Source organism: Lagenorhynchus albirostris, chromosome 1 (genome assembly GCF_949774975.1).
Source record: "Lagenorhynchus albirostris chromosome 1, mLagAlb1.1, whole genome shotgun sequence".
In the NCBI taxonomy this organism is placed as follows: Eukaryota; Metazoa; Chordata; class Mammalia; order Artiodactyla; family Delphinidae; genus Lagenorhynchus; species Lagenorhynchus albirostris.
In genome coordinates, this window is record NC_083095.1 from 189,907,670 (window position 1) to 189,918,987 (window position 11,318).

Genomic DNA, 11,318 nt, shown 5'->3' on the forward strand with positions numbered 1-11,318 from the left:
CTGGAGTGATGCTTGGCATCCCGAGTCCTTGGAAACAAAGCACCCGTGTGCCTGTGTTGCCAGCGCGCTTTACGGTACCATCTCTCCCGCCAGCACTCAGTACAGCCCTGTAGATGGCGCCGCAGAGCCGGGACATGCAGGGGAACGGGTGGGCGATGGCTCCACGTGTTTGTAGGTTTTTCAACAGAATTAAGTTGAGCTCCCTTGTGTTCTGAGACGTTTCTTTCATCTCAGATTTCTCCGGGGTTTTACCATGCTTGTTCTAACCAGAGACCATCCTGGGAAACAGTTTGAACCCCAACTGGAACTTATTATTGGAAAGCCAAGTGGGAGGGAGGACAGGGATGCCAACCAATAAAATTGAAGATAGGGTTTTTCAGTTCAATAACATTAAAACCTAAACAAGTCCTAAAAGTTTTGGCTCTTTCGTGGCCAAGACTTGGCAACACTTTCGCTCTGAGCCTGGAGCCAGGGGCTGCGTCAAGAGCGGGGGGGGCCCCCTCTCTCCACCTGCTCTCCGCTCCGGCTTAGCCGCGGGCCCTCGGGTCCCCGCAGGTGGAATGAGGGGCAGCCGTGCCCGAACCAGCCAAGGGTCGGGTGGGAAGAACTCTGTTCAGAAGCAGCACTGCGGGCCTCGGTTCATGCCGGTGGGAATCAGGAAGTGAGCTGCTTGCGGCTCTTGGACCGTCGCCCGCCCCGTGTTCCTGTCTCTTAACACTGTGTGCGGGGGCCACGCTGTGGCACAGTGAGATGGGGCTGGCTCAGATGCGGGCGCGCGGTGCCACTGGGCCCTCGGCTTCCATCCGCCGCCTGGCAGGGCAGCTGACACGCACCAGCCCCGGGCTCTGGAGGAGATGGAGGGGGACGCACACGGTGCTTTCTCGGGACAGATACCTGGCCGCCTTTCTGGGTTTGTCAGAACCCTGTGGATAGGAAGTGGGAAACTCAGCTTTGAATATCTGCTTTTACCTTCAGGTGACTATTACCTTTTCATCAGTTCTCTAATAAGTGGGCTGTTGGAAAGAATCATTGATGGTAACTGAAGTTTGGAGATATGACAAGCCATTGCTATTTCAAATTTTTTTCTTCTCCTTAAAATCCAGAGATAAAAATTATATTCTGGAGCTAATTAGGGCAATTTTGTAAAGAATTTTCCCCCTTTTGAGGGAAGGATGAAGGAGAGGAAGGAAGGTCACTGCTTTGCATTGGAATGGGACGGACCTGGGTTGTGTGGATTTTGGCATGTAATTAACTTCCTCAAGCCTCTTTTTGCCTCATCTGTAAAAGGGGACAATAATATTTATTTGCAGAGTTTGCATAAGGATTCAATTAAAAGACCAGCACAGATTCTAGACCATAATAAGGACTCACTGCCTCCTCGTTTTCCTTTAATCCACAGTTAGATCAAATTCTCACCAACTGTAAATGTCACTCTTCAAAATAATTGTTCAATATGCTTAACATATTAAAAACAGTCCACATTTAAAATCCTAAGTATTTGCGTTGTAGAACTGTGCAAAAATTAATTTTACTGAGTGAGCCTTTTATGTTTTCAGTTTAGAAAAGTCCATGTTTAGTGCCTGAGAGTCCTGTGGGTCTAACTGTGTTATGGGTAATTCCGCAGGATTTCCAGAAATGATGAATGTCAGTAGAAATTTCGACTTACCATTTAGTGCACAGTTCTGTGAAATCTGTAAGTCAGTAGGTGACAGGTGACGGGGTTTAGATCACACCATCTGGGAGAGGCCTTGTAAATGTGTCGTGGAATAAACCACTGTTGCAACTACATGGCCAAGAAAGGCTTCCCACAATCAGACATCTCAGTGTTTTAAAAAACTTAATGGCATTTGCAGTTTCTCTAAACACTCCTATTGATCAAACCTATTTAAAAAGAAAAAGAAAAGAAAACCCCTGTAGTTACTATAGCATAACTGACCTTTATTGCAGACTGCCCTGCTTTATTTTAAAGAGCCAGTGTTGGGAGGAACAGTTCTCAGGACTGCGGTTGTCCTTCGGGGATGAGCTCTGATGCTTCTCAGGGCTGAACCTTGGGGGGTAGTGATAAACTGCCTGTCAGACGATTCGATTACTTCCCTTATCATTAGCAATTCTCATCATTAAGTAGGCAAGGAAAGTAAAAACCCGAGATGCTCTCAAGGTGTCATCTGGACACAGTCATTTACGTACGGACGCACACTTACCCATCACAGATATCCCCACGGATACCCCTTTGCAAAACGGATCCAAAAGGGAAACTTCCATTTTCCTTTTATTCATTCAAAAAATATTTGTAAGTACCTCCTGTGTGCCAGGCCCAGAGAGTATTCAGTGGGAGATACACATTCATCCCACCCCGACCTGTACTTCCCCCCGGTGGCTCCACCCCGAAGGCCACACTAAGGCCAGTTTCCTTAGTTTCCTTTGAGAGAGATTCTGTGTGTATACAGGAGTAGATCTGTGTGTGTTTCTCACTGCTTTTTTTTTTAAATCCAAGTGATAGCATACGATAAACCTCACATCTTGGAGAGTATTCCATGTCAGTCTAACTCATTCTTCTTTTCCACTGTGGCACAGTATTCCGTTGTATGGTTGGATGAGTATTGTATTAGTACCCTGTTGCTGGACGTTTTAGTAATTCCTAGGGGTTCTTTTTTCCTTCTATTTTTGTGGCCTCGCCGTCTTTCTCCTGCCTTGCTTTTCTTCTGATGCATCGTTTCATTCCCTATCACTGCATCATTAATGATTCTGGGAGGTGGGACTCAGCACCACCTTCGTGAAGACCCCACCCTTGTATGTAATCCCCAACAGATCCGGGCAGGCATGAGCAAGTTAGTTTACTGTGCAAGGCCTTGTCTTTTCACCCCACAGATTTCTCGTGACTAGCTTGTGGTTAGTGATCATGAAGCCAGTTGATACGCTCTTCTACGCCAGCACCCACTTCTTTGAATTGCAGGGAACTGAAGGATGACTCTGTGCGGCGGGCCCCGTACTTCTCACCCAGGGCCCTGTGGTCTCAGGCCACCAGGCTGCTCACCGATCAGTGTCCTCTGTTGCCGGGACAGCTGGTTATCCTAAAGAGTTTCCTGTGCTCCTGGACCACGGTCGGCCTCCTTTTCTTTTGACTGCCATTGCTCTTTGTGTGTGATTTTATTTCCACTGTAATGGACGACCTCTTGAAGATCAGTTGAAGCACATCCACTTTTTTTTTTTTTTTTGCGGTACGCGGGCCTCTCACTGCTGTGGCCTCTCCCGTTGCGGAGCACAGGCTCTGGACACGCAGGCTCAGCGGCCATGGCTCACGGGCCCAGCCGCTCCGCGGCATGTAGGATCCTCCCGGACCGGGGCACGAACCCGTGTCCCCTGCATCGGCCACCAAGGAAGGCCGAAGCACATCCACTTTACATGTATCATAATTAGCTCCCTCCCTCGCCTTTGGAATGGCTCAATAAAGATAGTTGGTTTCATTGCTGGAAACCTTAACTGTCAGAAGGTTGCTTCCTTACACTTGGTCATAAAACCTAGGAAGCCCCTTCCCAGTGGAAGTCTTCGGGGACCTTGACGTGACCTTGACCACCGGTTGTTGCTTCAGCTGCATCTTCTCTTCTTTGTTATTTCTGCTTCTCATTGTGCTGACGTCGCCATTCTCTGCCTCTGAGGGTCAGTTTTCTGTTTCTAGCTGTTCCTCCTCTCTTCACTCTAATCCCCGTCTTTTTCCCTCCTCACATGTCTGTTTTCTTTAAAGCGACGTCTACTCCAGAGCTTGCTTGTTTCTGCCACTATTTGTGGGGTTCACATCCCAACAGCATCACTTACTGTCTCTCTTGTTAGTTCCTCAGGTGGTTCGTCAGTTGGCCTCACCTCTCCCCTTTATCTCAAAAGGTTTTGTTGTTGTTTGGTTTGGTTTTTCGTTTGTTTGTTTGTTTTTAAATCATGGTGCAAACCCATTTCCTTATGCTGGCAGTGGGCAAATTTTCAAAGTAATTTGGCATTGTTCAAGCTTGCTTTTAAGTTATGTTTTTTTTTTCTTTCAGCCACTGGTCACTTTATCACAAATACCACTTACAAATTAAACAAATAATTATCAGATTTCTGAGCCCATGCCTAACCCTGTTCCAGGCCCTGAAGAGGCAGATAAACTCCCCTCCCTCGAGAAATTCACTCCAGGGGTGGGGGGGCTGCGGACCATAATGAAGTCCGTGAGCACGTGTACGGGAGAAAATTAAAACAGGAAGGCGGGGCAGGGAGCTCAGAATGGGGTACAGGTTACTGAGGCGCTCAGGGAAGAGTTCATCACAAAGAGGCCGTTTGAACAAAACTTGAAGGGAATGCTGCCGCAGGTACCGGCGGTCACCTAGGGAAGCAGTCAGGGTGGTGAGAGCGCAGGCGAGGACCAGCCCCGGGGGGGCGGTTGGCGTGCCTGGAGGCGGTGCGGGTCAGAGGGCTCCAGGGCGCCAGGCCCTGGAGGCCCCTGCGAGGACTTGGGCTCTGGCTCGGGGACGAAGAGCCGACTGCACAGACTTGAGCAAGACAAGTGACGTGTCTTGGGCTGCGATGCGTTACTGTCACGTACTATTTCAAGAGGACTTGCGGCTAATTAAGGCCAGCATAGCCTTTCTTCCAGCTCTTCTCGCTATAAATATTGTGTGCTCGATCACTTAGGAGTATGGCCTAGACAGAAATCACCCAATGTTTCTTCTTTTTTCCCTTCCTCACCCCCGATAGGTTGTGTAGATGCAAAGACCATTGTGATTGTTAGTGGAATTATTTAATAAGCCTTGTCCCTAGGCAACCAAAAGCTTTCAATACTTTTAAGCTCTCTGCAGACTTTCACCAGTTCTGATTTAGTATATTTATCAATACGTACAACTTACGTCAGTACTTCTTGCAGAAAGATGAGATGAGGCTTAACATGAAAGACGTTTAAATTTAAAGGCTGTGAAAGTAGAAGTAAAAAATGAATTAAATTATGCAGGAAGATGAGGCCAATGTAGCATATCAATTTGGGTGACTGTTGTGAGGTGATCGACCAGTCAGTTTACCCGTGAACTTCATGGTAGCAAAGCCAAAAAGGAAAAACAACAGATTACATAATTATCCTTGTCTGATGCCCCCAGACCGTAACACGACTCTTTTTCCCTCTTCCTCTAATGTAAGCTACCAAAATAATTTGGTCTGTCAGGATATATTTCAGCCTTATTCCTCCTGTGCTACTATTTGTTTACTCGCAGAGTGTCATTTTTGCTGAAAACATCAATTTTCTGCTAAAATTGCCACTTCACTAACTGTAGACATGAAAATCAAGGTTGATTTTTTTTTAATGTTTATTTGTCTCTTTACCAGATTGCCAGCTACCTAAGGCAGAAATTGTATCCATTCATCTTTAGATCCTTGGTGGCCCCTAAAGAAATAGTTCTTCAGTCCTCTTCCTATGACTCCAAAACCTAACAGGCTCTGAAAACAGAAAATGTTACCAAACGTTGGGTACCAAAACTCATTCAGAGGCAAAGCCTGAACTGAAATAAGACCCTTTAAAAACCTTCATGTTTTTCCCCCTTGTGAATACTCACGTGTTACTCCAGAGGTGGTACTAGGTTTAACTAGGGGTACTCGGCAGACTCTGCTGGGTGTTATGTAACATCTGGCGTGAGCATCTCACTACTTTCCTAAAATTTGAAAGTGTAAATTCCAAAATACATCTGGCCGCAGCGGTTTCAGAAGAGGACTCATGGGCCTGCCACATCCACTGTCTAGAATAGTGTAGGTACCTGGTAAACACGCGTCGAAGTGAAGCTTGACTAACACGAGGTACTTAGAAATGGGAAGCTCCTCTGCAGTCAGGCCTTAGGAGCTTGAGGCCTCAGGGGATCAAGTCAGTGAATCAGCCCTGAGAAGCAAGAACTGCTTCCTTAATTGTTCCTCAGAGCAGTAATCACTGCTCTTCCATCAGCCTAATAAATCTGGGGAATGTGAAGTGTTAGTCTGTCAGTTAAAGTTGTTCCTCTTGGTGTCCTGGAAGGGGCTTTTTGTGTGATTCATGTATTTTTTATGTTGTCTCTGTATCTTATCACTGTGTATCTTTTTGTTTTTCTTCCAACATGCTTGTAAGGTGTCACGTCAGCTTTTTTAATACTGGTGATTTAATTCAAAAGCACACATAAACAGTTTGGAAGGTATGAGAAGAAATCCACAAGTCACACGGGAAAACAGCCACCAAGCCAGCATTCAGGCTGGAATTCATCCACTGTGCAGAACGAATTGGCTGCCAGTGGGTCAAACTGTGTATCCTGAAATTGAGTGAAAAAGAAGTTTGATACAAGACACATTTGTTTCGTACCAAAGATACGGTGGGAAATAGCAAGGCAGATCCAGTACGGGCTTCACGCTCACAGAGCTTAATAGGGAAAGCAAGACATTTATATGAAAGAAATAGAGCACAAGGCAGGAGGTGCCAGAGGGTGGGCAGCCCGGGAGCTTGGGGGAGGGGTGGGGTCGCCCTGGCGGAGTTAGGCCAGTGGAGAGGGCGGACTTGTGGAATACACGGAGGGGGAAGCCCCAGCTCTCAGGAAGCTCTGTGTTTAGTCGTAGGGATGCAGAAACAGATAAACTACCGTGGAAAGTGGTGAATCATCAGTCCTGGGAGGGTGGGCAGGAGCTGACCTTCAGGCTGGGCCTTGAGGAGCACGGGGTTTGCCCCCAAGGGCAGGGCTGGGTCTAGGGGTGCTTCCAGGCAGAGGGAATGGTAAGATGCTTATGTGACACCAGCGTGACTTTTTATGCTGCATTGTCCTTGCAGGTGAATCAAACAGCCCTCCTGGAACGATTCAGGGTGGGAAGGGTCTGCGGGGTAAGAGTCAGTTTAGAACCATCGCTCCAAAACTCGCGCCCCGAGTCCTGGCGCCCAGAGTGGTCCCGGGCCCGGCGCCCTCCCTCTCTGACCATGCGCATCCAGGCCCCTCCCTCGGCTCGAAGGCCCTGGGGATGCCCCCCCAGAATTACGCGCTGATGCAGGTGGCCGGCCAGGAAGGGACCTTCTCTCTCGTCGCTCTGCCACACGTCGCCTCGGCTCAGCCACTCCAGAAACCCAGACTGCCTCTGCCCAAGAACCTGAAGCTGCCCATCCCCCGGTACCAACGCCCAGGACATAGCAAAGGAGCCAGAAAGAAACCGGGGTGCAGCTCCTCCGACAGGGGCTGTAGCCAAGCTCCCGCCCAAACCCAGTTGGCCCCCCCCCCGCCTGAGCACCCCGAGGCCCCGCACAAGCCCAGCCCACCCAAGCCGGCGCTGGCACCCGGCCAGGCCCCGGCCTCGCTGACCAGTGGGGGTGGCCGTGGAGACCCTGGGCCCCCAGGGACCAGCGACCACGGAGGTCGGGACCCTCCCGCCGCCCCAGCGCTGTCCACACCGGAGGAGCCCTCTGCCGAGCGGGGCCTCCCGAAGAGTTCAGGGAGAGCAGGCGTTGCAGGCAAGAAGCCCTCCAGGAAGCCTGCTGTCGCCAGGGGAGAACTTAGAGAACAGGTCGACCCTGCCAGGGCCGCGACCCATTTGTCGCCAGGCGTTATTGGAAACGCGGTTCAGGTGGTCCCTTCCATCCCCAGAGGTAAACTGCCCATCCTGCCCTACTCAAGAACGAGGGCGTCGCAAGTTTACAAAGGCCGAGCAGCTGTGAACGTTGCGCATGTTTCTCTCCCTGGGCTCAGGGCAGCCGGTGATAAGACCTCGTCCCTCCCGGAGGGCTTCTGTTCGGCCCCCCAGGTGGCCGACAGGGCACCTGCCCCACAGGCGTCGTGGCAGAGCCCCTGCGACAGGGCCTACTGTCCGGCCACCAAAGCCGACCTCAACCACAAAACAAAACCGAACGGCGGGGCAGCCAAGAGAAGAGGAAGAAAACGGAAGGTCCCGGATGAACTTCTGACATTTCAGGGTAAAAGGAGGAAATGTGTCAGTAATAAGTGTAAAGATGGCAAAGAAAGAGCCAAAGCCGAGCCCCAGGAACCCAGGGACCAAAAACCTGGGGCTGTGAAAAAATACCGCAGCATCATGCCCAAACCTGTCCTGGTCCTGCCGGCCCTGGCTGCCCTGGACTCGCCCGCGGCCACGCTACAGCCCCCGGCGTCCGGCAGCCGGGAGCACGCGTCGTTCAATCACTCCCTCGCCGCCCCCAAGCATCTGGGCTGCAGGCAGGACGACGGCCCCTCCCCGAAGCCCGGCTCGGCCTTTAGAAATGGGTTCCCCGGCCTCAAGAAGCCTTCGCACGGATGCCACGTGTGCGAGCACGCCTTCCAGCCCAAGCAGCACCTCCGCGAGCGCGCCAACACGCACAGCGACAGCCGGCCCTACAGCTGCCGGCTCTGCCGCAAAGCCTACGTGCGGCCGGGCAGCCTGAGCGCACACGTGCGGCTGCATCACGGCGACTCCCGGCCCAGGAGGCTCGTGTGCTGCGAATTCTGCGCGAAGGTGTTCGGCCACGTCAGAGTCTACTTCGGCCACCTGAAAGAGGTGCACGGGGTGGCCGTCAGCACCGAGCCCTCCCCCTGCGAGCCGCAGCCGCAGCCGGGGGACTTGCTGAGGACCAGGGAGCAGACTGCCCGAGGGATGGAGGGACCGGTGGACAGGTGAGTGTGGGGATGCTTCGGATTTGGGGTCAGGGCCAGATTCCACATGCGGCAAGGTGGGTTTGGAAGACCCTCCCCCAGGTTAAGATTTCATAAGGGAGCTGCCACCTCTTCCCCCTGTTCTGTGAAGAGTGGCCGCATTCCTCTCTGGTCTCTGATCATTAGTGATTTTTGATGACTCCGCCTTCTACGAGCCAGGACACAGAGGTCCCTTTGAGGGACGCTGGGGACAGTTGGGCAAGAGATTAATTTTGCATCTGAAATATGAAAGAGTAACTTGGTGTCTATAGTTCTGGTGCTTCCGAGAAGTAATGTTCTCCAAACTCTTGGCCACAGAATGTATACCCAAAGAGCACCATTTAGCCCAGAACACGGCGTGGCAGGTGGCGGGGACTCAGCGCGGCTCTGCCGCACGGACCAGCCCCCGGGTGCGGGCCTGAGGCGCAGCACTTGCCCTGTTTCCCCGTCAGGCCGGGTTTGCCGTCTCCTGTGTCCTTGTCTGTTCAGCGCTGCTTCCCAGCACCGTAAACGAGCCAGCTGAGTAATCTGAAAGACTGCCAGGCGGGTCTGAGAGTTGGAGTAAACCAGGGAAACGCCCTGGTCTGTCCACCTTGCTCTAGGTGATGGGGCGGAGGTTGCGCTGAAGGGAATGCTCGTCAGCACCGTGAAACTTAAACATTTTCCAGCACTTGAGATCCTCGGCCCCTGACCGTTCCCAGTTGTCCTAATGGTTCTAAATCCTTTCTGTTCAATTTCAGCTTGGTCTGTCATATTCATTAAAAATAAGTTACGCCTGTCCTGTTTCCTCCCGGCCTTTCTGGGGGTTTCTCTGTGTCTCTGTAGGCATTTCTGCCCCTTTTCCTGAGGTACATAGCGGCCTCCCCAAAGAAACCTCACTTCTTAATTGTTGAACGGAGTCCATGCTGAGTTTTAGCTAAGGTGTCCAGCCTGCACTGGGTGCTCAGGGAGAAGGAGGGCCCTGGGGGGCGGGGGGACAGTCGCCTCAGCTGGACCCAGCGAGTTCCTGCCCCTCTCCTGGTGCTCACGTCTGTTGCCATGGTAACCGAAGAACAGGTGGCTCCCGGGGGAGCCTCCTTCCGAAGTGGACCCTGCGGGCGTGGGAAGTGTGAGGCCCCAGGCAGCACTGACCTTGGCCTTCACGGTGGCCTCTGCCTCCCAAGCGCTCTCTGCTTGCCCCTCCTTCGGCCCCTCCTCGGTGAGTGTGTCTGAGATCCCCGAAGGCCAGGAGCTGTAAGGAGAAGTTCCGCTTGTATTCTTCCATGAGATCTGATACAGACTCTTTCCCCCCTTTCCAGGGAGACCAAGTCCAGCCTGGAAGAAGACCTCCTTCTAAACCAGGCTGATGAGGTCAAATTCCAGATCAGATGTGGCCGCTGTCAGATCACTGCCCAGTCTTTTGCTGAAATCAAGTTCCACCTGCTTTACGTTCATGGAGAGGAAATCCAGGGCCAGTTGCAAGAGGAGCTCTCACCCTCCCCAGGAAGCAGGGGAGCTCAGGGAGAACTGGTTCAACAGGCTGCTCCTTTCTGGAAACATCCTGAGAGAAGAAAGCAGCTTAAGCACCGTCCCTTGGACGGGGAACTCTGTGCAGTCCCCAGACTGAAAAAGCAGCTCTACCTCCGTCATCAGAATGAGGTGGAGATACTTGCGAAACGTGAAGGAGCCGAGCCAGGACCCAGTGAGCCCGGAGGACACCCCCAGGGCTCCGAGGGTCCCGGCCCCGACGCTGCCCTCTCCCCGCCCCGGCCTGGCTTTCGCTGCGTCCTTTGTGCACAGATGCTGGGAAGGAAGGAAGAGCTGCTCCTGCATTGGGAAGAGCGCCACAAGTGCGAGGACCCTCTGAAACTCTGGACGGTTCTCAGCACGCTCTCCAGCCAGGGAGTCATCGAACCTTCCAGCGAGACCGGAAAATGAGACAGGGAGCCGGGGGGTAAGGGGAGGTTTTGTCTCCGCTTCCTCTGTTCCATGGTGGTGCTTAATACCAAAAATCAAGCAGGTTAGGATCAGCTTTAATGAGCACAGGGAGTTTTGTACAGTTTTATTTTATTATGAAATATATATGTATGGGGCTTCCCTGGTGGCGCAGTGGTTGAGAGTCCGCCTGCCGATGCAGGGGGCGCAGGTTCGTGCCCCGGTCCGGGAAGATCCCACATGCCGCCGAGCGGCTGGGCCCGTGAGCCATGGCCGCTGAGCCTGCGCGTCCGGAGCCTGTGCTCCGCAACGGGAGAGGCCACAGCAGTGAGAGGCCCGCGTACCGCAAAAGAAACAAACAAAAAAAAATATATATATATATATATATATATATACACACACACACACACATATATATGTACATATGCCCTTGATGCATATTTTTCTAACATAATGCAGTTTTATTTTAAAATTCTATATCCTGTTAGTATCTGAGACTTTATTTCAGATTCAATAAAAAGATAAATTTGCAGATTGAAATGTAGAGTATTATAGGCCATTCTTCAAGTACGGTTTTTAGTAAAAACACGTGTTTGAGTTATTTCCTGTCTGTGTGCGTGTATGTGTCCTTTTGTTCACATGTTTTCTGTTTAAGTAGGTCGACAAATGTGGTAAATGTCCAGGTGACAAAATCATTTCTGTCTCAACCCTGGCATATTGTTGATCTTTATCAGATTCTCTAGTTTGTTTGAATATGCCGTAGAGCAGCACCTT

General features: G+C 51.5%; 1 protein-coding gene across 23 annotated transcripts in view; it reads left to right on the plus strand.

The window, feature by feature from the left end:
• Positions 1–10,833, plus strand: part of ZNF438 (zinc finger protein 438) — a 170,189-nt gene extending 159,356 nt beyond the window's left edge. For all 23 annotated transcript variants that reach the window (XM_060163049.1, XM_060163204.1, XM_060163093.1 and 20 more), the window contains 2 exons: positions 6,794–8,612; positions 9,929–10,833. In XM_060163049.1, the coding sequence (XP_060019032.1) occupies positions 6,794–8,612; positions 9,929–10,547 (2,438 nt within the window). In that variant the 3' untranslated portion in view covers positions 10,548–10,833. The remainder of the gene's footprint in view (positions 1–6,793; positions 8,613–9,928) is intronic.
• The last annotated feature ends 485 nt before the right edge of the window (positions 10,834–11,318 follow it).